Source organism: Camarhynchus parvulus, chromosome 26, assembly GCF_901933205.1.
Source record: "Camarhynchus parvulus chromosome 26, STF_HiC, whole genome shotgun sequence".
In the NCBI taxonomy this organism is placed as follows: Eukaryota; Metazoa; Chordata; class Aves; order Passeriformes; family Thraupidae; genus Camarhynchus; species Camarhynchus parvulus.
The window spans coordinates 6337237-6365083 of NC_044596.1; the positions used below are offsets into that span (position 1 = coordinate 6337237).

Sequence of the window (27847 nt, forward strand, 5' to 3'; positions counted from 1 at the left end):
GTATATGTGCAGATAAATATTACACCGGGAGAGGTTATGACAGATGTTAAAACAAAAACATCATCCCTCTGCTGAGCCAGCCTCAATCACTCTTTGAGCCGCTCCTTCCACTCTGAAGTTGGTAAAATCCCTGCTCAGGAGGGGATTGGGACCTTCCCCTGCTCCCTCCGGGCTGTTGGGGACAGGGTTGGGAGGTTTGTGTGTGAGCAGGGCTCAGCCAGGCTGGGGCAGGGGAGGGAGGGAGGGGGGATGCTCCTCGCTCTGCCCTCCCTGGATCCCCTGGGAAAGGGCACTCCAGGAGGGCAGAGGGGCAGGAAAGAGGGAGCAGTTGTGTTTCAGGCCATGAATTTCCCTTGAGGAATCCTTCCTAGGAAGGTGCCAGAGGAGGTGCCAGCGCTGAGCACGGCTCAGGCCCAGTTTGAGGTACCTGGGGTACCACACAGTGTTCTCAGTTTTTGGTTAGCTGTTAGTTCATGATTAGACTCTTCCCAAACGAAGTGTAGAACTGTGAGTAGAAAATGCTGTCTGTACCACACGGTAGCAAATGTTCCCGAGCTCCAGTCCTGCTCCCCCTTCCCAGGCAGATCCTGTGCTGGCCTGGAGAACTGAAATTGCTGACCTTGTCTATCCCCAAAATCGATGCAGCCCAGGAGCCATGGATGGGACAACTGGAGCCCTCAGCCTGTGAAAAAGCCAAACACCTCTCTGTCCATGCAAGATATTTGGCTCTGGGGTTAATTATTATCAAGTATAAATCCAGACATTATTTGGCTACTATTTACAACGGGTTACACGTCCAGTGCTAGCAAAGGAACTTCTCTATAGGAACCAAAAGTAAAAAGTAAAAAGCATGGGCATACATTACAAGGAACCTCTGGTAGACTCAGGAACGCTCGATGAAGTTCAGTGCTTTCATTCTTTGCCATTTGTGTGCACAGTATTAAAAAAGAATCCTACCTTTTTTTTTCCTTTTTAAAAAATACAGAACTGTAGTCTAGTCACACTCTTACAAGTAAGTGATAACAAAAATAGAAAGCAGATACCCAGGTGGGACTAAAACTCTACTAAAGCCTGTCTTCTTTTTTTGTTGTTGTTTTTGTTTTTCTCCACAAATATGTTTCCACAGACAATAATTAGCAGACAAACACAGTTTGCAATTGCACTGTATTGACCTGAAAGGCGGGTACAAAATAGTCTAAATTGGGGATGGCATCCAGGGAGGGAGGCGTGGGTGTGGGTGTGTGTGTGCAGGGGGCTGGCACACCTGGCTGGGCACCTCCCTGGCAGGGCCGTGCCCTCTGTGGCTCTGCCCACTCACACTCACACACACAGCCCTGCAGGGGGCTGCTGTGACAGGTGGCTTCTTCTCTCTAAATCTTTTCCTATAAAAGAAAAAAAAAACGTGAAATTTTGGTTGGTTTAAAGGATCTGCTCCATGAAGAGAAAAAAAAGAAAAAAATTCACAAAATCTATTGTTTTTCACCTTTTCAGTCATTTCCTCGTGAATAAATATTATCCATTAAAAACCTTTAAAAAGGTGCTGCGATACACAGTGTTAGATTCCGTTCTCTGCAGTGGCTCTGCCGCCGGGCCGGCTCCTGCTCCAGCTCCAGCTCCAGCTGTGCGGCGCTGTCGGGCCGTGCAGGGCACAGCTGGCACAGCTGGCCGGGCTGTGCAGGGCACAGCTGGCTGGGCACAGTGGGCAGGGCACAGCTGGCCAGGCACAGCTGGCTGGGCACAGCGGCCGGGCTGTGCAGGGCACAGCTGGCAGGGGCACAGCAGCCGGGCTGTGTGGGGCACAGCTGGCTGGCACAGCTGGCTCTGCCTGCGGCTCTCTGCTCCTGCTGCAGCCCTTCCTCAGTGCCTGGTGCCCAGTTCTGCCTGGTGCCCAGCTCTGCCCGGTGCCCAGTCCTGCCCGGTGCCCAGTCCTGCCTGGTGCCTGGTCCTGCCCGGCGCTCGGTGCCCAGCTCTGCCCGGTGCCCTGTGCCCAGTCCTGCCAGTGCCCGGTCCTGCCCGGTGCCCAGTCCTGCCCGGTGCCCAGTCCTGCCAGTGCCCGGTCCTGCCCGGCGCTCGGTGCCCGGCGGAACGCGGAGCTGGGCTCACAAGGCCGAGACCTTGACGATGTTGGGAACGTTCGTGGCGGGCCCGGGGCTGCCCGGGCCGGGCCGGCTCTCGCCCTCGGGCGTCAGCGCCGGCGGCGTGGGGATGCTGATGATGGCCGTGGTGATCTGCCCGGCTTTGCAGTTCGGCCTCAGCCCGTCGTCCGACTTCATGTTGAGGCTGGAGCGACTGGAAAACAAATTTAGTGCTTGGCTTGTTTCTCAAAATGAGGCGGTAGAAAGGATGGGGACGGTTGTGGTTCTTAATCAGGATCTTATTCAGCTGAAATATTCAAAGGCTCCATTTAAACATCCCCCGTTCCTGCAAGGCACCATTTATGTCTACACAGATTACACTGAGCTCTGGTAATGTTCCCCCTGGTTAGGAGACAGCTTCTCACAGGGCAAATTGCTCTGTTTCCATTTCCTTCTTGCATAATTCTAGTTTATTTGAAAGGACATCTAAATACACTGGCCTGTGTAGTGCATCTTTTCAGAGCACAGGTAGTTCTTTCTGAGAAAGATGTTGCCTTTCTTGCATTTCAAATACCTCTTTCATATTCGCCGTCCCTTGATCCTTTCTATTTTATTTCTCTCTGCAGTAGTTTCAAGGATGTGACAGCTGGGAGCATTCTTATTAGATCTGCATCAATTGCATCCTATAATTAATTACAGGGGGAAAATGATAGGTTGATTTCTGTGCATCTGCACAGCTACAGGAGTCTGCTATTACCAGCCCAACGTGTTCATTTTCCACACAAGGCCTGTCCTTTCAGAATGGAAAGCTCCCAGTCGGGAGCTGCTGCTGCTGCTGTTCCCTCGGAGTGACTCACCCAGGGATGGTTTCTGATCCCCCAAACATCCAGGGACAGATCCCACCCCATGCCTCGAGTGGGGCAGCCCCAGGGCCTGCGTGCTGTGCCAGTGGTAACCAGCACACCCAGCTGGTCACATTCCTCGCAAAAAAATAACTGAAAAGCTTTTTTTCCTCTCCCCATCCTTGCCCAGTTTGGTAAGCAAGTGAAATAAGTGTTGACATTTAAAATACCACCAGCGTCTGATTTAGCAGCCAGAACAGTTGACATTCCCCTGAATTACTGCTTCAGGTGCTGGTTTAAAACATTGTCATATTGAAACTGAAATAGCTGGAGGCTTGTTTTGTGCTTACTCATTCATAACTCATGCTCTGAAATGCCCTTCTGGCACCAAGTAATCACTTGCTGCCCTGAAGGCAGCTTTGTTTGGGTTGTATGTCCCTTTGATTGGAGTGGGGAGAACAGGAGTGGGACATTCAAAACCAGCCCTGGTGCACAAAAAACTTAATGGGCTGAGGGGGATTTAGAAAGTAATTTAATATTTGCAGGAATTATATGGTGAACAAATGATTCTTTTTCAGCAATTTCTGTGTAAAATTAAATTTTAAACATTTTCTATTAAGGGACACTTCACCTGTGTCCTTTACGGCCTTTTAGGTCACAGCTACTAAGGCACCACTGTGAAATTCCTCTGATTTGCTTCCCAGTGATGCTTGGAGTGGCAATTTAGGCTTTTGGACAACGGAAATCAGTGAAGTGTCCTGTGGGACCACCTCAGCCCTCCAAGAGCTTTGGCTGACAGACGTGCCCGTTCCCTGGGGAGCCTGTTCTGTGCCTGCCACCCTCTGGGGGCAGAACCTTCCCTGACATCCACCCTCCAGGCTGCCCTGGGGGCTGGGGCAGCTTTAACCTGCTCCTTCCTTGCCAGGACAGCCAGGAGCCACCTCCCTTGGATCGTCACTGGTGTGGAGACGAACAGGCTGCCCCCAGGCCCTGGCTAGAGAACGGCCTGCAGCTGGGCACAGCTGGGCACAGCTGGGCACAGCCCTGCCAGCCCCGCGGCTGGGCACAGCTGGGCACAGCCCTGCCAGCCCCGCGGCTGGGCACAGCTGGGCACAGCCCTGCCAGCCCTGCCAGCCCCACCGTGCCATGCCCCCCGGTACCTGGCGGTGAGCGAGGGCTGCTCGCTGCCCGGGATGTGGATGGTGCTCAGCTCCTGCATGCTCCGCAGCCGCGTGGCGGGCACGCTGCAGTTGGGCAGCGCCGCGCTCCGCTTGTGCCGCCGCGAGCAGCAGGACGCGCCCAGCCCCGCCTGGCTGGACACGGACGGGCTCCGGGACGAGGGGTAGTTCTGCAGGGAGCTCTCCATGCAGTTCTGCTCGAACAGCTGCTCGTCGATGAACTCGTGGTTCTGCGGGGAGAGCGGAGCTGTCACTGCCGGGGTGGCGGCCCTGCCCCGCTGCGGGAGATGCTGCGGTGCCTGCAGGGCTGCACTGGGCAGGGCACTCCTGCCGGGCTGCACTGGGCAGGGCACTCCTGCAGGGCTGCATTGGGCAGGGCACTCCTGCCAGGCTGCACTGGGCAGGGCACTCCTGCCAGGCTGCATTGGGCAGGGCACTCCTGCAGGGCTGCACTGGGCAGGGCACTCCTGCCAGGCTGCATTGGGCAGGGCACTCCTGCCGGGCTGCACTGGGCAGGGCACTCCTGCAGGGCTGCACTGGGCAGGGCACTCCTGCCAGGCTGCATTGGGCAGGGCACTCCTGCCGGGCTGCACTGGGCAGGGCACTCCTGCAGGGCTGCACTGGGCAGGGCACTCCTGCAGGGCTGCACTGGGCAGGGCACTCCTGCCGGGCTGCACTGGGCAGGGCACTCCTGCAGGGCTGCATTGGGCAGGGCACTCCTGCCAGGCTGCACTGGGCAGGGCACTCCTGCAGGGCTGCATTGGGCAGGGCACTCCTGCAGGGCTGCACTGGGCAGGGCACTCCTGCAGGGCTGCACTGGGCAGGGCACTCCTGCAGGGCTGCACTGGGCAGGGCACTCCTGCCAGGCTGCACTGGGCAGGGCACTCCTGCAGGGCTGCACTGGGCAGGGCACTCTCTGCCCTGCCCTGCCCTGCCCTGCCCTGCCCTGCCCTGCCCTGCCAGCAGGGAAATGAGAGGAGCTGTGGCAGTGGGAAAGGCGTGAGGCCATCGCTGCTCGCACAGCCTGACACGGTCACTCTGCAGGGTTTGAATTTCTCTTCATCTTTTGCTGCATTCCAGAACGGCCTCAAAAAGTCTGGAGTGCCACGTGGTTATGGAAGCCAAAAAGAGCTCATGCTCCTCTTCTTCATGCCTGGGGCAGGACTGTATTTCATTGGGGTGATCACCTGGCATTGGCTGGTGGGCTCAAAGCATCCCTGCAGTGCACGAGCTGGGGGCAATAAACACAGCACTGAAGAGGGGGAAGTGTTCAGGGGGAAGGAAACTCAGAAAGCTGAATCTGTAAAGAGCTTTTGTGGTAAGGAACAAGAAATCCTGAAAGAAAGAAGTCTCATGTGTGGCCAAGAACACCCAGGTGCAGTGAATAGACCTCATCCAGTCCCTGTCGGCTTCAGAAACGATGGGAAACAAAAGCAACCATGCTGAGGGCAGCCACCAGATCCCATTGGGACAAGTCACAACTCCCTCAGGGAACAGGAGCACGGAAAGCCAAAGGGAGCCACGTGCACAAACCACCAGGACAGGAGCAGGAGGAGAAGGAAGCAAACACTGTCCAGACACGTCACAGAGACCACAGAGAAAACAGATTAAATACCTTGATGGTGGAAGTTCGTACAGATAACAGGGGATCATCCACAAGATAGGACAATCCCTACGGGACAACATGCCAACAGAAGATAAAAACACAATTCATTGTCCATTCCAGCATCCACAAGTTTAGTCCCAGCACTGCATCTCTGGCCTCAGCATTCCAGCTCGAGTTTGAATGGGCAACAGAACCTCCTCTCGGGCCCCTCAACCAGAACCCTTCTGCCAATTCAGCTTTGGAGAGCTCTGTTGATGGGAACAGAGCAGAACCAGAGCAGCTTTATTGCTGTGGTCCTTTGAGAGCCAAAGGCAAACAAGGCTCCAGCTCTGATGCACAGGGCACAGACTGGGATTGCTCTGCTGTTGTGTCACCAGTGGCATTTGATCAAACTCTGTGAAAGCACAGAAGAAGGGTTTGGGTTGAAGGGCTGGGCTCAAGGCACTCAGCACTTGGAGAAAATACAGCATGTGAGTGTCCAGGCTCAGTCTGGGAGCTGGAATGGGAGGGCAAAAACCTCCTTTTGTTTGAACCAGCTGTCTGCTGTGGGAATATGACAGAGTAATCTCTGTGGTGGCAGCTCCAAGCACTCCAGGGTCACTTTGTCATCTGACACAGCAGATCTGGGGCCATTCACAGCCACTCAGCTGGAAGTGTGTGCCAGCAGCAGCCCAGACACCACCAGGCCAATAAATGATGGACTCTCAGAATCCTCTGCCTGCTTTCAGAAGGGTGAATTGCCCATTGAAACAAGCTTGCAACCATGGTACATTCCTCATTCCATTCCTGCAACTTGCTCACAAAATGACTCTTCAGTGTTTAAAAATGCTTTTACTGCAATTTAAATTTCCTGTTGCACGGTGTTTTAATAGATTATGTGAAGTACAGGATCTGCACACAAAGCCATTGAACCTTCTGGCCTGATAATTCCAGAGCAGGATCCAAACCTGCTCTCTGATTTGGTGCTGCACCATGGCAATAACTGGCTGAAAAACATGAGGGAAAACCCCTCTGTGCCGATTCTCCTTCTGAGTTTTAGTCCAAATTCAAGCATCACTGTTATTGCCATTGTTTCCTGAAAATTTGGAACATTTTCAGTCCCTGCCACTCATTGTCTGAGCAGGTCTGTGAGCTGAAGTGCTCAGCCTTTGTCAGTGTGGGCTGGCACAGCCTGGGTACCACGCTCACTAACTAGGGCACCACAGCACTAATGAGGGCACGCTTTGGTTCCTTCAGCTCCTGAGTGATGCTCACCTGCCCCTGCACAGGTCAGAATCTCCGTGAGCCTTTCCAGGACAGGGCTCAGCTTCCCTCTGCTGCAGCCCCTCTGCTCAAAGTGGGGCTGTGGAATGTGGGCACAGCTCTGAGGGGTTTGGGCAGAGAGTTTTGAACTGAAGAGTCAGGTTGTGAAATATCTGCTGGTAATGTCACATTGAAATAAAGGATGAGTTGTGTAAAACAGATTCAGGAGCCATTGGTACAGGAAGAATCAGTCCCTGCCCTTGCCCTGGGACCCTCGAGCTCCTGTCATTAATTCCTCAGCTTCCTGCAGTGTCTCTCTGAGGCCCAAGTGCTGCTTTTCCAGCACAAGCCAAGCTATGGAAGTGAAGGTGATTTGTCTAAAAGAAACCCGTGCGAGTCAGAAATCAAAAGTACACTTGATGATGGATGCAGGTAGGAAAAGGCATGAATATTTCAAATGTTAACCTCTCTCCATTCTCCCTAGAATGAATCATGGTATAGATAATGTGTTCCTTTACTGCAGAACCTTTTCTATAAACCTGGAAGCAAAACATCTGTATCAAACAAATATCTGAAATGTTCCCAAAGACTTCTGCACACACAGTCAGTCACTAATGAGAAACAAAACTCATTCCCAACACCTTGCAGGATGCAGACAGGACATTCATGCTGTAAAACTGGCTGTGGGATAAATCCCCTGCCCTCGCAACCAGAGATGAGCAAAGCTGTGTGCAGCCTCTAAGCCCTGGGACAGGCTCACCCTCTCTGGGCCAGCTCAGGGCCAAAGGCTCCTTTCCCCAGCCCGGGGCACTGGTGCCAGGCTGTGCCTGGGGTCCCCCCAGCACCTTCCTCCAGGGCAGCAGAGCTGTCCCTGGTGCTGCTCAGCCCCCCTGAGCGGTGGGATGCGTGCAAGGGCACTTGGGTCTGTCAGGAGCACTGAAAAAATGAAACTTCTTATTCTGACATCTCCCTGAGCCCTGGCTGACATTCATGTGTGTCCAGAGGCTGAGGAGCTGCTGCTGGCCCTGTGCAGGGGAGGGACTGAGGGCAGCAGATAATCCAATCCCATCTCGTCCCTCTGCACAGGAATTCCTGCTCTCATTGCACAGAGAATGAGGTGGAACCCACTGCAGACTGTTCTGGGGAGCCCAGGATGGGTCCCAGCCCCAGGGGAATGTGCCAGGAGAGCCCAGGACGGGTACCAACCCCACAGGGATGTGCCAGGGCAGCCCAGGGTGGGTACCAACCCCACAGGGATGTTCCAGGGGAGCCCAGGATGGATCCCAGCCCCACAGAGATGTGCCAGGGCAGCCCAGGATGGGTACCAGCCCCACAGAGATGTGCCAGGGCAGCCCAGGGTGGGTACCAACCCCACAGGGATGTGCCAGGGGAGCCCAGGATGGATCCCAGCCCCAGGGGATGTGCCAGGGGAGCCCAGGATAGATCCCAGCCCCAGGGGATGTGCCAGGGGAGCCCAGGGTGGGTACCAACCCCACAGGGATGTTCCAGGGGAGCCCAGGATGGGTACCAACCCCACAGGGATGTTCCAGGGGAGCCCAGGATGGATCCCAGCCCCACAGGGATGTTCCAGGGGAGCCCAGGGTGGGTCCCACCCCCACAGGGATGTGCCAGGGGTCCCTCAGAGCCCCCGGTGCAGCCCCCCAGCCCTGCAGGGCTGTGCCCTGTGCTGGTACTTACAGTTGTTTTTTCCAGGCAGTGCAGCAGATGGTGGTGTTGGCTCTCGATTAAGGAGGTGCCTTTAGTCATGTGCTGCTCCTCCTCGGTGGATCCCTGAGCAGCCGCGGAAAGAGGAGGGAACAAAACCCCAACAGGTGAAAACCCGGGAGAACAACCAGAGCCAGCGGGGGCTGGCACGGGGACGAGGGCGCTTCAGTGCTGCCGGCTCCCAGGGTTTCTCCTGACTCTCAGGAGGTTTCCTCAGGTTTTTATTAATGATTTCCCCTGTCCACAAAGGGAAAGACGTGCACAAAGCACGGTCGGGTGCTGTAGGGTGTCTGCAGTGTCTCAGAACTGAGGGCGCCTAAATCTGAGAGGAGAAATGGATGTGCATGGCTCGAATTGCTGCTCAGGAGAGGAAACGGGTGGCAGAACATGCTGCCAGGACATCGCTTGTTACCCTCCAGGGGATGCAGTTCAGCCCTGGTGACAGCATTGCAGTTAAACACACCCCAGCATTAAACACTGTTCAATGCTGTTAAACACTGTTCAATACTGTTCAGTGCTGTTCAATACTGTTCAATGCTGTTCAGTACTGTTCAGTACTGTTCAATACTGTTAAACACTGTTCAATGCTGTTCAGTACTGTTCAATACTGTTCAGTACTGTTCAATGCTGTTCAGTACTGTTCAGTACTGTTCAGTACTGTTCAATACTGTTAAACACTGTTCAATGCTGTTCAATGCTGTTCAATGCTGTTCAATGCTGTTCAATGCTGTTAAACACTGTTCAATGCTGTTCAGTACTGTTCAGTACTGTTAAACACTGTTCAATGCTGTTCAATGCTGTTCAGTACTGTTCAGTACTGTTCAGTACTGTTCAGTACTGTTCAGTACTGTTCAATACTGTTCAATGCTGTTCAATGCTGTTCAGTACTGTTCAGTACTGTTCAGTACTGTTCAGTACTGTTCAGTACTGTTCAATACTGTTCAATGCTGTTCAATGCTGTTCAGTACTGTTCAGTACTGTTCAGTACTGTTCAGTACTGTGCCCACAGCTGCCCTGCTCTGGGTGCCACTCCCAGCTGATGCTGTGGTCCCCAAGGGCAGGAATAACTGAGTGTGACAGAGCCAGAGCACAGCTGGAGTGGCACACTGAGCAATCTGACTTCCTGAACACAGAATTAACAGATTCCTGTGGGAATGCAGCTTAGGCAGGTTATGGATTTTTGTTGCTGTTGTTTTGGAAGATGAACATTCCCAGATGTATTTTTAGAAGTGGCCTAAAAAAAAAAAATCAGTTCCATTTTTCTTATTAACAATGTTCCTGATGAGGTAACAGCTCCAGCAGGCCCTGCTGGCTCCTGCTGAGATGTCTGACTGCACTGGAGCCTGGCCTGGAATGTTCCCCAGGGAGCTCCTTGGGAGCCCTAAAGCTGAGATGATGCTGCACTAAAACACTGGGAGCAGAGGGAGGAAGAGCACATATTGCAAACACTATCTTTTTGTGAGGATTTGCCTGAGAGCAAATCAAAATGGACTCTGAAAGCCAAGACAGAGCTTGCCCAGCTCTGGCAGGAGAGCCAAGGCAGTTGTTAAGGGCTGGCAGCACAGCCCAGCCTCTCCCTGTGTCCCATCCCAGGGCTGGGCTGGGGCTGGCAGTGCCAGGAGGGGGCTGAGGCTCAGGGAATGCCACCTCTGCCTCCTCCTCCTCCTGAGCAGGAGCCCCCAGGGCACCCCGGGTGGGAAACGGGCACCAGAGGTGCAGAGCTGCTGGCCAGGGCTGGCATTTGGCATTTGGCACTTTGGGAGCAGGGCTGAGGGAAGGGGTCCCGCAGAGTTGGGCTCTGCACCCTGACAGAATCCGGGTCTGCAGCAGAGGAGCTTGGCTGCGATGAAGAGAGCTGAGCCCTCTGAGCAGGGATGCCAGCTTGGCAAGGCTTTGGTGCCAGCCACCATGCAGTTTGCTCTTGGAAGGCATTCAGGGAGCTGCTGGGTGCTGGGGGAGGCTGCGGCATGCTGTGGTGTCAGCTCTGCAACCCCAAATTGTTCCCCTTTCCCTCGATGTTAGTGCTCCAGGTGAGCCCTGGTGAGCCGGGGCAGGGGCTGGACTGGCCCTGCCCAGCCTTATGTGGGGCTTGAGAAAAGGCACCAGAGCTGCCAGGCTTCTGCTCCTGGGGCATTCACCTCCTGGCACTGCAGCTCCAAGGGAATTTCAGCTGTACGAGGGGATTAGTGCTAAGAGGATATGTAGGCTGCTTCCATGGGAAGGATCTCACCATCCCTCGAGCACTTTTGACATAAAGCCCACTAAAAAAAACCCTCTAAATGAGAAGAAAACAGTCTGAGCACTTCGTGTCTGGATGGCAAATGCCACAAATCCACACGTTTGTGGAGCATGAGCCTCTGGGAGCTGATCTCCTGCTGCTGCTGTCCTTGGACGGATCCTTCCCTTCCTTTGCCTCCCCTCTGCTGGGGGCTCCGGGCTGTGGACCCCTGGGCCCCCCGGCTCCTCAGAGAGCTCGTCCTGCTCCTGTCCCAGGGGCACAACGCAGGGCTGTGCCCCAGGGACAGGGAAATTGGGGACTGGATCCCAAGTGAGGCTGCACAGATGAGCCCCAGCTGGCTCTGGGGCTCAGCCATCCTTCCTCTCTCTGTCTCTTTGCTCCCCACGTGCATGGCAGGCTGATTTATTGGAAATGGAATCCATGCAATGTGCTAATACCTGCTCTGGTGTTGATCAGGCTTAATGTAATCACCTTCTCTCGTGTCTGCTGCTTCTGCTGAGCAATCTGAGCACTTAAAACTTTCCTGAGCAGCCAGAGGCCTCTGGAGGCCTTTAAAAATAAACCCAGCACAGGCAGCCTGAGCCAGGAGCCAGGGAACATCTCCCTGTCCAGCTGGAGATGAGCAGATAGTGCACATCAGCCTCCTAAGGGGTACATGGAGGGCAGAGGGTGTTTCTAGAGAGGGCAGAGGGTGCTTCTAGTGGGGGCTGTGGGGCCCAGGCCAGCCCCAGCAGCTCTGGCACGGAGCAGAGGGAGCTGAGAAAGAACCTGCTCCTGCCTGCAAGGGCAGCTCCTGTCCCAGCTCCTGTCCCAGCTCCATCCCAGCTCCTGTCCCATCTTCTGCCCTGTCCCTGTCCCATCTCCTGACCTTGAGTGTGACCCTGAGTGCCAGGCTGGGGACGAGGGGAGATGGGAGCCAGGGAGGGGCTGGCAGGGACAGGGGCAGGGACAGGGACAGGGACAGGGACAGGGAGAGGGACAGGGACAGGGGCAGGGGCAGGGACAGGGACAGGGACAGGGGAGGGACAGGGACAGGGGCAGGGACAGGGACAGGGACAGGGACAGGGACAGGGACAGGGACAGGGACAGGGACAGGGGGGCAGGGGCAGGGACAGGGACAGGGACAGGGACAGGAGGGACAGGGACAGGGGCAGGGACAGGGACAGGGACAGGGACAGGGACAGGGGGAGGGACAGGGACAGGGACAGGGACAGGGACAGGGGCAGGGGCAGGGCCAGGGCCAGGGACAGGGACAGGGGCAGGGACAGGGGCACGGACAGGGGCACAGACAGGGCCAGGGCCAGGGCCAGGGCCAGGGCCAGGGCCAGGGACAGGGACAGGGACAGGGACAGGGACAGGGAGAGGGACAGGGGCAGGGACAGGGACAGGGAGAGGGACAGGGGCAGGAGGGGAGGGACAGGGACAGGGCCAGGGGCACGGACAGGGGCAGGGCCAGGGCCAGGGACAGGGCAGGGACAGGGACAGGGACAGGGACAGGGACAGGGACAGGGACAGGGACAGGGACAGGGACAGGGGCAGGGGCAGGGCCAGGGCCAGGGCCAGGGCCAGCAGGATTTGTGCACTCACCGGGAGCTCCAGGGCCTCGTTGAGCAGCCCGTTGCGCTTGCTGTGCAGGTAGGCGTTGGAGCTGCCCGTCTTGGCCACGCGGATCCGCGCCAGGCGCGCCTTCTGTGGGGAGAGACAGGGCAGAGATTGTGGGGTCAGGGATGGGGACACAGGGTCAGAGATTGTGGGGTTAGGGATGGGGACACAGGGACAGAGATTGTGGGGTTAGGGACAGAGACAGGGCAGAGATTGTGGGGTCAGGGATGGGGACACAGGGACAGAGATTGTGGGGTTAGGGACAGAGACAGGGCAGAGATTGTGGGGTCAGGGATGGGGACACAGGGTCAGGGACAGTGGGCTTAGGGCTGGGGGACAATGGGGCTGGGGCTTTGCACGTGCTCTGCACGTGAGGTGCCTCCATTTCTCACATTCCCCCCACCCTGGGCCCTCCAAAGCCCTCTCTGTGTCCCAGCCCTGTCCTTGTCCCCTGCAGCAGCACAGGGACACAGGGCCCTGCAGTGGCGCTGCTGCTTCATCAGCTGTGGCATCTGATAAAGGAACTGTCCAAAAATACACACCTCCAGGGGGACAGGACAGGTGATAAAAGCACTCCAGAAAAATGCCAACAAGAAAAACCAAGACCCTACCTCTTCCTTTTTGATAATTCCTTTTAGCATTTTCGTTTTACTTTCAATTGCTGCCTGCTTCTCTCTTGAGCGATTTGCCTTTTTTCTCTTCTACTGTTAATTTATGACTCAAACGCCATTAAAAGTAAATACATTAAATAGCTGCAGCTATTAAAAAATAATTACATTGTGCTGTAGTTTAAAATGCTGCATAATCCCTTAAATAACATGGAGCTCGTGATTTTCCCCTCTAATTAGAGGTGCTAATGGGTAAACGCTGTAGGAAGAGGAAAGGCAGGAGGCAAAAATCTGCAGTGGGTCCAGAGTGGAGCCATTTCAGGAGCTCTGTCCCTGTCCAGGTGTGAGCCACTCTGGCCCTCAGTGCTGGAAAGATTTGAAATATTTCTTTAACCTCAAGACCCTGTGCCCCTGCAGACAGTTCCTCAGGCAGAGACACCCATGGGTAAAGTTGGCAGCTTTAATTGGGTGACACAGACTATGACCAGGCTGAGAAATAGGTCTTCTTTTGACCCCCCAAAACGGGGACGTCTGAAATTGGCTTTATTTTCTATTCCTCACCTAGATTTCCTTGTCCCATTTTAACGCCGAGCCTCCTGATCAGTGTGAGATCAGTGAGATCTCTGTGCTGGGCCAAGGAACTGCCTGGGACAGGGGCCAGCCTGAGAGCACAGTGAGAAATCTTCACTTTTCCTGAACCTTCCCCAAGCTGCTGGGCTGCTCCAGGCCCTGGAAAGGACTGGCCTTAGGCTGTGACCTGGCACAAGATCCGTGGGACTGCTGCTGTGGAATGGGGGCAGTGGGAGAGAGCTGGGTAAGGGACTGAGCAACATTTCCATTTCCATGGCATTGTCCCTCTGTTCTGATAATGACATTGCCATTAAATGGTTCCTCCTAAACACAAGTTTGTGCCTTTGTGTGTCTGTTCCTTACATTCCACAGGGATCTCTCTCCCCGAATCAGGGGTGGATTTTGGGTGCAGTGCTGGTTTTTCCAGGGATGCTCTGGTGGTACCACTGAGGTTCCCATTTCTCTCTGTGCCTGATACAACATCAGCTCCTCTGCTGGAGGAATTGCCAGTGTCCAATCACCTCACCTGTTGCAGGGAAGGCTCATCCTCATCCCCAGCTCAGTCAATTGTTAAAGTGGATTCAGTCTCAGGCTGTTGTAATGAACATTATTCCCTTTGCCTCCAGGCCAGCAGGGCATCAAATATTAATAGCTGTACTCCATGTGGAGTGGAGACGGTTCTGAGGTCTGCTCCCTTTTCCTTTTGAAACAGGGCCACTTGCTATCTAAATAATTAAGCCCCACAGCTTTTGTAGTTTAGAACAGACGTTGTTATTTTAAAAAATGTCAGTGGGGCAGGACAGAAGTTAATCCTGCTCTCCTGCACAAAGGATGGGCTGGGATCGTCTCAGCGCCCAGCTCCGGTCCCCATCGTGATTAAATTTGGTAGATATCTTGATTAACTCAGCTAGAGAAGTTAATTAAAATTGGTGCCTAAAATTGGTTTGGCCCTCCAGACAGTTTTCTCCATTGGACTAGAAACAACTTTAAAACAAGAGCTCAGGTTTTTCTGTGAGTGTGCAAATGTGAATTTTCTGTGAGTGTCTCTGCCGGGTGGCACAAGCTCTGCCTGGCTTTGGGTACCTGCCCTGTGTCTCTGTGGGCTCTGACAGTACAGATGGGTTTAAGATTTTCCAAATTCTGCCAGTTTTGACCACATGTGGGCAGGTTTTTGTCATCCCTGTCCTGCAGAGCTCCTGGCCTGGGCACTGAGGATGGGCAGGTACAGGCCTGTGGTTCTCTGGCCTTCTGCTGCAAACATCATTTTGGGGGGGATGGTTGTATTCTGCATCTTCTCCCCCAAAAGTGACAGACTAAAGGTCACCAGGGCCGGGCCTGAGCTCACAGTTACTGAAATAACCCCTGCACAGGAGGCTAAAAAAGGAAAAGCAAACGGCACACTGTGTCTGCATGGAGATGGGAGAGGAGTTGCTAGGAAACCACAGGATCTCAAAATGCATATGACCTAATCTGGAAGATAATTTATATGATGAAAATAATAATACTAATGACAGCCACTTACAGGTTAGAATGATTAATTTGGTTATCTTGGAGCCCACGTGTTTCTCAGAGCAGGATGGAAGGCAGGGCTCAGGAACTTCTGGGCTCTGCTGGTTCTTCAGAAGCTGGGGGCTCAGAATCAGCACCAGGGCAGTGAAGACCTGCACAGGTGGGGAGGGTGCAGCATCCTGGGGCTCTGCACTTCCCAAAGGGACTGGCAGAGGAGCGGGAAGAGCCTGAGCTCATCCTGTTGCTGTTTGGAGAAGTGCAGGGAGCAGGAGCTGCTGGCTGGGAGAAATGCTTACCAGATGGCAGGCTCAGGAAACAGCTAATTATTATTTATTAATGATTTTCATCCAGTTCTTATGGAGATAACGCTCACTCTTGATTTATGTGGGATAAAAAACTATTAAGCTACAACCCATGACACGATTCCACATTAGCCAGACAACTTCAGCTTTCCAGATCTCCTGTCCCTGAGCGAGCAGGGAGTGCAGGACCTGGAGGCAGGAACCCTGCAGCCCCTTCTCCCCTTGGGCACCGGGGCTGTCTGGGCACCCTCACTCTCAGGATGGGGCTGGAAGGGACCTCGGGACTCAAATCAGAGCTCACCTGGTCTGACTGTGCAGAGCCCCCTCCACCCATGTCCAGGTGGGTTTGGGTAGCTCCAAACCCTGCACACCTGAGGGTATTTACCCATTAACGAGGGCTCCAAACCCTGCACACCTGAGGGTATTTACCCATTAACGAGGTCCCTGATCTACAGCCACCTCTACCCCAAGTTCAGGTGGATTTGGGTCTCTCCAAACTCTGCACACCTGAAGGTATTTAGCCATTAATGAGGTCTCCACCCAGTCAGGTGTTTGGGGCTCTCAAACCTGCACACCTGAGGGTATTTACCCAGGTCTCCACCCATTCCAGGTGGATGCTCCAAACCCTGCACACCTGAAGGTATTTAGCCATTAACGAGGGCTCCAAACCCTGCACACCTGAAGGTATTTAGCCATTAATGAGGTCTCCACCCATGTCCAGGTGGATTTGGGGCTCTCCAAACCTGCACACCTGAGGGTATTTAGCCATTAACGAGGGCTCCACCCATGTCCAGGTGGATTTGGGGCTCTCCAAACCTGCACACCTGAGGGTGCTCACACATTAATCAGCTCCCTCAGAGCTGTCCCTGTGAGGCCACAGTCCCTCCTCAGCCTTTCCTCTGCCCCATTTCCCTTTACTGCTAAAACCACACCACGAGGTTTCCTGGAAGACAGTGGAGGTAATTAACCATGTTTTTCCATGCTAATTCCTCAATAATTAATAGTTTGAATGTTATTGGTGACTGCTGCAGTAGGTGAGCAGCACTGGGTGTTTAAGGCTGAGATGAAGCTGCTCTCCAAAGTCACCAGTGGAGTGCTTTGGATCCGGTTTTTATTCTCAAGGTGAAATATGAAATATTATTTATTGTATATATATTATTTTCTTGCTTTTGTCTGCATCTGTTGCTTGTTTGGGGTTTGGATTTAAATCCTGGATGGAAAGGACTTGGTTGATTCTGGAAGGTGGAAAAGGTGACGAGCAGGTTGCAGAGTTAAACAGAGCACAGACTGCTACAGGATCTAAGAGGAACTTTTTCTTCTCCTTTTCACTTCTCTAAGATACAAAGTGTGCACATTTGGACTTTACTTCCTCTCAAACCTTTACATTAAACAGCTTTTGAGCCAAGTTCAACTATTCTGTCACTTTTGCTTTGGGGGAGATGTCATAGAGCTGCATATGGAAATTAGGTAGTGCAGAACTCATTATATTCCTATATAATTCGACAGAACCACTTGCAGTCAGACCTTGATCTTATTTTGGGCCTCTTCATTACTTCCCAGAGATGAAAGATCCCCCTCTCCTCCTCTGTGCCTCTCCTTTTAATGCTACCTTACCCTTGGCACCATTAAAGCAACAGAACTTCATTTCCAATGAACTTTATCGTTTAATCTTCTCCAACGCTGAGGAACATCGTGTTCAGGCTATTTATGGAACAATGCACAGAATCTGGAGTTTAATGGGTCTGGGTCTCTCCCAGTGCAGGTATCCTGGCTGAGCAGGAGCTTTCACAGGTCACACTGTGCAGCACTGGCAGGGGGCTCAGGCAGCCCTGGGGCACTGCTCCCCTCCTGCTGGAATCTCCTTTTTGTCATTCTCACCTTGAGCTCAACGAGCTCTGGCTCACATTCAGCGAGGCTCTCACTCCTATGGGATATTGGTTTTGGAAATTCTCTCGTCTGTTCAGAAAGTTCCCTGTGATTTCCAGCCTGTGTTGTGTGTGTGTGTTCATCCACCCAGCCAGGCCACAGCCACACCTTGATCTGGGTACAGGCTGATTTAGGGGCTGTTTTCCCCTGGCTGAATTCTGTTTTACACAGTTCTGCAGCTTGCCTGAACCTCAAAGCCTCCTCTCTGCTGAAGCTCCCACAGCAGCAGCCCAGCTGAGTGACAAAACCTCCTCTCTTCCCTTCTCTCTCCCTTCTTGAAATAGAACAAAAGAAATTCCTACACACATTTTTTATAGTACGAATGCTGGAACAGGTTTTTAGAGCTTGGGTCAGAATTGCTGCAAGGATGTTGTTCAAGGGGTGCCCAATTGTAGTGGAATGATCTAGAATAACTGGAATTGTTGTGGGGTGTAAATCAGGGTGTCAGAACTTGTCTAGAAACTTATTACTTAAAAAAAAAAATCACAAGGAATGTTTTTCTGCACCATGAATAGGGATGGTGCTGTTCTGCATTAGTCCAAACCGAGGCTCAGTGTCTCACTGCAAGCCAAGCGTGATGAGCAGCTGTCTGCCTGTGATTTATCTGTCTGTCCTTCCTTATCTGTGTTTCCAGAGCTCCCTTTTATGGCACCTTTCACACAGCTCACACCCCCAATTAATAGCTCTGAAGTGTTCAGGGCTGGAGGAATTAGTTTGATCTGGTGTCACATGCCAGGTGCTGGCCCTGATGGATGAGCACTAATTAATTAATTAATTAATTAATTAACGGTGTGGAGCCCGTGGCAGCCCAGGGAGGGGGGATGGCTCAGGGAGGGTCACCCTGGGGGACAGGGCCCTGCTGGCAGCACTGAGGGGCTGGCCCCAGCCCCAGCCCCTTCTCCATGAGGGAGATCTCAGCCCTACCTGAGCAAAGCTTTTTTTGGCCGAGTGCTTTGAGCCAGGGCTCCTTGGCGAGGGCATCTCAGCCTGGGTTTATTCTGACATCGGGGACAGAGAGGGCAGCACGAGCCACTGCAGCTGCTCCAGCTGTGCCACAGAACGGGAACATCTGTCCTGGGCATGGGGCAGGGACCCCGGGGCTGGGGGGTCACTCAGCTCCTCCCCATCCCAGGCTGTGCTCTGGACATCACTGAGACACGATGGGAAACTGAAAATCAACGTGGAGCAGCTTCTGGGTACTGAAAATCAATGTGGAGCAGCTCCTGGGTACTGAAAATCAACGTGGAGCAGCTCCTGGGTACTGAAAATCAACGTGGAGCAGCTTCTGGGTACTGAAAATCAACGTGGAGCAGCTTCTGGGTACTGAAAATCAACGTGGAGCAGCTCCTGGGTACGTGTACAAGGGGCTCCAGCTGGGCACTGGGCCACTGCTGACGCAGCCTGGAATATTTGGATGCATGGGCTTGCTTTGGAGTTGAACCCATCAACTGGAGCTCTCTGATTTCAGCCCTTCCTCTCAGAGGAGACAGCTCCTTGTCTCGTACAATCTGGGATTCGGGGAATTTGGAATAGCTGAGCTGATGGAAAATGTTGTTTTGCTTTCCCCGATGATATGAAAGGAAAGAGGCAGGTGTCCTGGTTGGCTGATTTGTGTGTTTGGGTTTTTTTCCCCTGAACTCTATTAAGGGATGTGACAAACAGAGAAAGAGGTACCTAGCCCAGCAAAAAATGAAATATCTTCTAAAAAATAATAAAAAAGCTTTTTTTCCCCTGTCAAAGACTGTTAAATATCAACAACAACAAAAACATATTCCACACAGATTCGTTCTGGTTGAAAAAAACATGTTCCTTAAATGTCAGCCAGCTCCAGTTTTAACCTTATTGTTTCTCTCTCCCCCCAAGTTCCCAACCCCATCCCCTGCTGGCACTGACTCATGTGCTGATGCTGAGCCCTCCTTAGACAGCTCCACTCACTCTTCCTGGCCACGCTCTCAAGTTCAGTAACCCACCTCCCAAATTTAGGGTGTCAGCTGTAAAACAGAACATTTCAAAGCTGACTCCCCTGCTCTGTAGCAAATCAATGATGACAATGGCCTGGTTATTGACAGCTGTGTGGGCTGCCTTCCTCATGGGTAGGGGATGACACAAACCCAGATTCAGCCTTTCCCAGCACCGCTCCCCTCTCTGAGCCCTGCTGCAGCTCCCGAGGGTCTGGAACAGGCTGTTCCTGCATCCTCCTGAGGAACAATCAGGCATTTGTGTCCCTGCTTGTCCTTCCTTTTGGCTGGAGCCCCTTGCAAGCATCTCCATAGTTACCCCTTCCTCAGCTGCCTGCGTGCCACTGTCTCCTGAGGGGATGGGAGAGCCTCCCTCCATTCCCTCCTCTCCCCATGGAAGAACTTCCCTCCATCTCCAAGGAAGAACCTCCCTCCATCCCTTTCCTCTCCCCATGGAAGAACCTCCCTCCATCCCTTTCTGTCCCCCATGCCCGCCTCCCTCCCTGCTGCTGGAGCTGCTCAGTGATGGATCCTTCCCTCCGTCCCCCAGACAAGGTGTCCCCTCGCCTGCCTCGCCAGTTTGTCCCCTCTGCTCTCCCCCAGCCTGGCGTTGTTCAGCTTCCTGCTCGATGCTGGGGCTCTGTGTGGGAGCAGCTCTACAGAACTGCTCTGTCCTGGTGCTCCTTGCCTTGCCCCAGCCTGTGCTTGGCTCTCTCCTGGAAGCTCACAGCCCCAGGATGGAAGGAGAACCTGCCTCAAGGCTTGTGCAGCGCATTGCTTGTTCTCAGGGAGCCAAAGGGCACCAGATAATAAATGAAATGAATTGAACACCCTCCGAGGCTGTAGTCGTCAAAAGCACATTTGCTGCAGGCTTGAAACCAAGCCCTGTGATTACCCAGGGCTGGGATTGTTGGCAGCCCCTGTGGAACTGAGGCCATGCCAATCCCCTGGGATTATCAGCTATTCCAGCAGCAAGGCTCATTTAGCAAATCTGACTATTACACATAAATGCACTTCAAGCAGGGCTGGGTTTTTCTTTTCCCCACAGCATTTCTGAGCATTTCCATTTCCCCGCTGCTGTGGGTTCCCCATTTTGTGAGGGGTGCCCTATGAACTTGGCTTTCCCCAGGCTGAGATCCACAACATCCCTGCTGAATTCCCACCTCGGGGCTCCCCTGTGCCACCCCCAGCCCTGCCTGTCCCTGTCCCTGTGCTGGGGACAATGAGCTGTGCCTGGGGCCTGCTCACCCCTTCTGCAAACCCGATCTGCTCTCCTTCCCCGCTGCTGCCAAAGGAGCAGCATCTCGGAGCTGTCAGCAGCTGCCTCTGCCTTTCCTTGCCGGGGTGGGCAAGTGGGAGGTGTTGTCCCCCACCCAGCTCCTGTCTCCTTCTCCTGCAAGCTGAGCGCAGAGAGGGGCTCCTCCAGCATCATCTGAATTACAAAGTCATTCTATTGTCAAGCCTTTTAAGTGTCACATTCTCTTTGAAATCCGAGGCTGTGACATTCACTGAGGAACAGCACCGTTTCAAAGTCAGGGATGTCTATTCTTAGCACATCAGTCAAAAAAGGGGGGAAAAAAAAAGTCGTTGGGGAAGGAAAAAAACACAACAGTTTTACCAAAATGAACCTTGTCACAAGTGATCAATTCATCTCCCAGTCACGCTGACCTGCTCCTTGCTGCATGCCAGAGGACAGAATTTGATACCACAGCACAATGAATTAAGATTTGCCAGATCTCCTGGTAATTAATTGTCTCACAGCACAGGTTTGGCAAAGAATAATTTATCTTTAAAGAGATTAGATCACTGGTAGCTGGGTTTTGTGTTTTACTGGGTTTTTTCTTTTTAAGGAACACTTCTCCTCAGTTAGTTGAAGAATAGATGCTGATGAGTAACAGCCACCTCCTGGTACTTTATGCACGTTACTCAAATTCCTTTTCCTGCTAGACCAGAGCCCCCTCAGCAGTGGAGAGGCAAAGTTAGGGCTGAGCAGAGCCAGAGGGGCTGGGCTGTGCTCTGGATTTTGGGGTGCAGCCCCTGGGAATGTCAATCCAGGCAGCCTGATGCTCGTACAGGATTTCTGCCTTTGTTATTGGTCACTGGAAACTCTCAGTCTGAGCTCATATAAAAATTAATAATGTCTATAGCCTTGTCTTGAAATCTGGCTGTACATCATGAGAGTCATGATTCTCAAACTAAGCAGAACTTTCAAAGCATTTATCCTGATCCCTGTCCAAGATCTGCTCCTCCCTTCAAAGAGAACAAGAACTCACTAAATTCCTGGTGTGCTCCTAAATTCTGTTGTAAGGAGCTGCTGCTGGTGGGTTCCTCATATTCAGGGACTGAGAGAGCAAAGAGATTTTTCCAACCTTCTTGAAAAAGCCTTGCAAATGTCTTTGTAACCTTAACGAGATGGGGGCAGAGTTTTAACTGTTTCTGAAGATGGGATTCAGTCCAGTGTGGGATGATGCTGGAACAAGTGTGGTATCCAAGCAGATCCTCAATGTCCCCCTGCACATCCTGACCAGCTCCAGAGGGACTGTCACTAATGTGCTTCTCTCCCTCTGCTGCTTTTTAGTATTCATGCAGTGCTGATCATGTGAAAATTACTCACACTTCTGACTTGGGAAAAGTTTCTTAACTGAGAAATTCCTCCAATATCAAGGGAATTAGAAATTCAAATGGGGGGAAATTATACACTGTGTGTGTCAATACAGCAAAGCTTTATAAAAGCTGCAATCAATCACACTGGCATCAAAGGTGCTGGGACTTTTCCCTGTTACCAAGTGGATCACAGGCCAAAGGGAAAGTGGAACTGGAGGAAGGAGCCTTGCTTTGCTGCTGGAGAGAGGGGCTGCCCTGTGCAGGAGCCCAGGCCTGCGCTCAGCCCTGGGTTATGCCCAATTCCTGCCTGGCCCTTTGCTCTGTGCCTGGCTGGGCTCTGGAGCAGCTCCTGTCTCTGTTTGGTGCTGCTGCAGCAGAACCAGAGCTCTCTGTCAAAGGCCTCAGTTCTTGAATGGGCTGTTGGGCACTGTCCCATAAACCTCCCCCTGAGCATCCCTGCCCTTCCCAGCTCCTGTCTCAGTGAAATCCCAACCCTCGTGCCCGGTGCAGCCTCACTTTAGACAGCTCTGCAGCCACTGAAATTCACTGCAAGGCTGCCCTGACCCCTCTGGATCCACTGCCAGCTGCTGCAGAGGGCACAGGGTGGCTTTGCCATAGCTGTACCCTTTATCTCTGCTGCGCTGTGTGCGATCAAACCCACACCTCTCCCTCCAGTCCTCCTCCCCTGCCCCAGTGCGCCCTGTCCAGCCTCAGGCAGGGTTTGCACAGCCCAGCAGGGATGTGCTGAGGCTGCAGCTCATTCCTGCACCTTCCTGCTATTCCCCTTTTGTGTTGTGACTGCCAAATGTTGTGGTTTTGTGGGTCTTGTCTCTGAGCTCTGTGCTGTCAGCTCCCTGAGATGCAAGGAGGAGGCACGGCCCAGATGCCTGCCTGGAGCAGAAATAACACATTTTTCTACTACTGTTCTCCAGCAGGTCCCCTGAGTCTCGCATTTCTGGCAGGCAGCATTCCATGGGGAGAAAAAGAACCTCGGGCCTTTGGTTTGCAGTTGTTGTAAAAACCTGATTCTGGCTGTGGTGCAATTTAGCAGATTGAAATAGAGATATAGTAAATCTGTTATACTCTCTCAGTGACTCAGGGAGCTTCCACTGGCAAAAACTGTTCAGAATTTGGAATATTCAGTAATCCCTTCACATTTCCAGGGGCTTTTGTGTATTCCCAGTGTTCAGCCCCAGCTTTGAGGGGTTTGTGTGCTGATAAGTGCATGTTGCTGGATGGGTGTATTTGAAACCACAGAGAGACAGCAAGGAGTGAAGCAGCCAGGAGGATAAACAGCTCCTGGGGATGATTTAAGGGTTTTGTGCACACAGCCATCCATTTGCTGCAGACAAGGATGTGGGAAAGGTGAGCAAGAACAGCCCTGCTGCTCCTGGTGCTGAAAATACCGTGGTACAGTGTGCAGGGGAGAGGGCTGAGGGTGCATTCTGATGGGGGCACATTGCATTTCCAAGGCAGGATGTGTAAATTACCCTGGTTGGACTTCGGGTCAGCCAGTGCTCTGTGGATCATACGAGTTTATTGTGCTAGAGATGTGGCTGGGTAAGTCATTATCTGGGTGTAATTTTATGACATATGATAGGAGAATTTTATACAAGAATCCATGCAGTTGTGTGTGAGGTTTCCTCACTAACCTGGTGTGAAGTGGCTCAGAGCTGGATGCCACTGGAACATGAAAACACATGTGGGGGGTTCTGCAGCTGAAATTTGGCAACAATGGCTTCTCAGACCACAAGCCCTGGAGAGAAGCCAGGCAGGAATCCCTGTGGCATGTTCAGTTTTGTTCTGGGGTGTGTGTTCTGTTCTGGGGGCACTGGCAGTTCAGTGCCTCCCCTTGCTCTGGGGCACTGGGTGTCCCTCAGTGCCTGCTGCAGGCTGTGACTCTGGGCCCTTCCTCTGTGTGTTGGTGCTGGTTTTGGGCTGGGGGGTTTGTCTGTCCCTTCCCCAGAGCCCTGGGGGCGTTGGCAGGATTTGGCCTCGCTGTGGGGCTGGTTTGGGGCTGGTTTTGAGGGGATTATCTGAGCATGCAGGGCTGAGCAGGGCCTGCACAGGGTGGGGGTGCCACAGTGCCCATGATCCAGAAGGGCATGGACAGACAGACAGACAGGGGTCACTCACCTTCTGTGCCCACAGTGCCCGGGAAGGGACAGACAGACAGGCGGGGCTCACTCACCTTCTGTGCCCACGCTGGCCCTGGCGCAGGATGGACAGACAGACGGACAGACAGACAGGGTTCCCTCACTCACCTTCTGCGCCCGGCGCTTGTCGGCGCGCTGGTTCTGGTGGTAGATGCGGCTGAAGTTGGAGACGATGACGGGCACAGGCAGGGCGATCACCAGCACCCCGCTGAGGGAGCAGATGGAGCCAAAGATCTTCCCCGCGATGGTCTTGGGCACCATGTCCCCGTAGCTGTGGGCAAAGCACACAGGAGAGCTCTGCTGAGACCCTGAGAGCCTCCTGAGAGCCCTGAACCCTCCTGAGAGCCCTCCTGAGCCCTCCTGAGACCCTGAGCCTCAGCAGGGCCTGGGCAGCTCTGGGGTGGCACCGGAGCTCAGAGCCCCGTGCCAGGAACTGCCCCTGGAGCTGCCACCCTGCCCTGGTACTGCCACACTGGGCTGGCCACAGCCACCCTGCCCCATGCCAGGGACAGCCCCTGGTACAGCCACCCTGCCCCTGGTACAGCCACCCTGCCCCTGGTACAGCCACCCTGCCCTGGTGCTGCCACCCTGCCCCATGCCAGGAACTGCCCCTGGTAGAGCCACCCTGCCCCTGGTAGAGCCACCCTGCCCCTGGTACAGCCACCCTGCCCCTGGTACAGCCACCCTGCCCTGGTGCTGCCACCCTGCCCCATGCCAGGAACTGCCCCTGGTAGAGCCACCCTGCCCCTGGTAGAGCCACCCTGCCCCTGGTACAGCCACCCTGCCCTGGTACAGCCACCCTGCCCCTGGTACAGCCACCCTGCCCCATGCCAGGGACAGCCCCTGGTACAGCAACCCTGTCCCTGGTGCTGCCACCCTGCCCTGGTGCTGCCCCCTGGGCTGGGCACAGCCCCCTGCCCTGCCTGGCAGCTCAGCACAGACAGGACCCTGCGCAGACCTGCAGTGCTGCTCAGCAGCTGCTGGGGTTGGAATTCACCCCTCGCTCCCCTGTGCCCCCCTCCCCGTGCAGATGAGCTCCAGCAAACCCCAAGCTCTGCCTCTGCTGGGGAGCAGCTCATGGATTTTCATTCCCTGGCATCCAGGTGCAAACGAGGACTGATTTACACTTCCATTTCAAACCCCAGCAGTTTCCCTGCCATCTGCACAGTCAGAAATTTGGGGCTTGTTCAAAATCTGCATTCAGTAAAAGGTGAATTCTCAGGGACGTGAGACCAGCTGGAAAATATTCACACAAAGCTCTGCACTGGGTCGGACCCAGCAATCTTCTACTGTAATTTGTGTTGCACAAAGAGAAGTGGAGCTGTGCGGAGGAGGCCACAGGGATGCTCTGGGGGCTGGAGCCCTTCTGCTCTGGAGAAAATCTGAAAACTGAAAATTGAAATCTAAACAAGCCCCTGGTTGCTATCAGATGGTTTTAGGGATTTCTGTGGTTATCTTTGAGATGTTCTGGTGCTGGGCGCAGCAAATGTTGAAAAGAGAAATTATTTATTTCAATTGAGGCTTTATTTTTACATTTGATGTCAGTCTATGACCAACAAAGAGCTTTGAGGGGAATAGAGTTGAGCTAAGAATAATTTACATCCAGGAGGAAAAACAAACATTTCAAAGCACCTTTTTTCTCAGCTGCACTTCTGTCCCCGTGCAAGAACCTGTTGGAATGAGGGGCTGAGTAAGAGCAGGACTCCTTGCATGTTAAATGCTTCAGCCAAGGCTTATTTATCCCGAGCAGAATCCTTCTCCTGCCTTCACCCACACCAAAACCCCTCAGAATGCCTCAAATCAATAGATGGCTCTTCATGTCTATTAACTTCTTAGCTGCTGCTTTATGCAAAGATCATTTCAAAGCTCTTGCTAAGTGACAAGTTCTTCTACCTCATTTAACATTGCTCTAAAAAAAATCTCACTCTTCTGCTGCTGGCCCTTAACACAATAAGGCTGAAAATTAATCATGTGCCTCAAACATGATCTCAGTGACCTGGAGCATGGAGAAAAAGCCCTTCTGTGCCTTTGCAGAGAGTATAATAATAAGTGTCTGGCTCACAGTCTGGCTCGGGGAGTTTTGTTCTTACATGCAGACTGAGAGTTACCTCATTACTGGGGACTCGAGAGAAGTGCTTAAAGCACCAGCAAAGATCAAACCCTGGGAGCAGGAAGGCTTTGTGGGGAGATGGAGAAGTTCCTTTGCACACCTCCTGTGAGAGGAGGAGCCCTGAGAGCTCTGCATGGCTGGGGCCCTGGTGGCACTGGGGCCACTGCAGCTCTCCGTGGAGGATCCTCCTGGGTCCCTGCCCTGGGGACCTGCTCTGCGACACCTGGGGACATCTGGCCTGGGAGGTGAACCAGGGGACATCTGGCCTGTGATGGGAGGTGAACCAGGGGACATCTGACCTGTGATGGGAGGTGGCACCTGGGGACATCTGGCCTGTGATGGGAGGTGACACCTGGGGACATCTGGCCTGTGATGGGAGGTGGCACCTGGGGACATCTCACCTGTGATGGGAGGTGGCACCTGGGGACATCCCTGTGCCCCACTGGGCTGACCTAGGAGGTGCAAATGCCAGCCCTGAGGTCTGGGGATGTCTCAGCTTTGTTTCTCAGGGGCAGGGCCAGCCAGAGCCCCAAGTCCATCCCTGGCACCGCCTGAGAGCCTCCCCTGACTTTGCCAGGGCCTCTGAGCTGCAATTGTTCTGCTCTGTTGGCACCCTCAGCTCCTGCAATATTCATTGCTGGAGGGACTATTTCTGTCCTGATGCTGCCACAAGGCACTAATGGCCCCGTGGCATATTTATATCAGCTACAGTGCCAATAAACTCAAATAAACTCAGCTGCTGGATTCCAGTTACTGCTAATTAGGCATTTCAAACCCAAAACTTCTTTTCCCCAGACTGGAATGGGAGAACCCAACTTTTTCATTAATTTATTTAGCAAAAGGCAAATTGTCATCTAGAAAACTTCTACAGAAAGTGCATTTTAAGCAGTTCATCAATAATGTGATTAGAGCAGCTGATAGAGGAGCTGGGTCATGATGAACTGCAGAGGGTCTGAGGGTGCTGCACAGCACAACAGAGCGCCACCACTGCCAGGAATCCACTCGGATCCCAACACACTGAGCCATTTCCAGCTGCTGAAGCCAGGGCAAGGTTCCCCTGGAGGAAGGAGGACAAGATGAGGTTTAAGGCTGGGCAAAGCTGCAACAGCTCCTGGGATGGGGGCAGACACAAGGCTCTCCCCTGGGCAGCACTTCTGCCTCACAGCTCTTGGGGAGCTGCTGTATTCTCCAACCTTTTGCCCAGGACAGGAGAGGCAGAAGAAGATTTTGCTCCATCCTGGAAGTGTCTGCTTTAGGACAATAGGGACAGAATAATATCATTATGTGCTGTACAATAGACTGTGATTCTGAAAGCCTCCTGCATGGAAGAGCTGGAATAAAGCATGGAGTTAGCATGTGGCTCTCCAGGTGCCAGAGAGGCTTTTTTGTGCTCCAAGTGATTCACTGGGCAGCGCTGTGGCCCACACAAAGGAGGGGAAATGGCCAGAACTCAGCTGGAAGGGTTCAGGGGCCTTGCCAGACTGAAATATTGCATGGACAGCCCTGCCCCTCCATCTGTCAGGTGCAGGTCCCAGGTAATCCTGCCAATGCTGCTTCGGGCCCCAGAGCAATAATGACCCTGGCACCTCCAATGG

General features: G+C 53.4%; 1 protein-coding gene across 2 annotated transcripts in view; it reads right to left on the bottom strand.

The window, feature by feature from the left end:
* Window positions 1-2099: 2099 nt before the first annotated feature.
* The window catches only part of KCND3 (potassium voltage-gated channel subfamily D member 3), an 88505-nt gene continuing 62757 nt past the window's right edge, over window positions 2100-27847 (bottom strand). Inside the window, exons 3-8 of one of the 2 annotated variants that reach the window (XM_030965705.1) lie at window positions 24251-24413; window positions 12495-12596; window positions 8642-8734; window positions 5711-5767; window positions 4078-4325; window positions 2100-2289 (exon numbers count right to left, since the gene is read on the bottom strand). In XM_030965705.1, the coding sequence (XP_030821565.1) occupies window positions 2100-2289; window positions 4078-4325; window positions 5711-5767; window positions 8642-8734; window positions 12495-12596; window positions 24251-24413 (853 nt within the window). The remainder of the gene's footprint in view (window positions 2290-4077; window positions 4326-5710; window positions 5768-8641; window positions 8735-12494; window positions 12597-24250; window positions 24414-27847) is intronic. The other variant, XM_030965706.1, reaches the window with a different exon arrangement.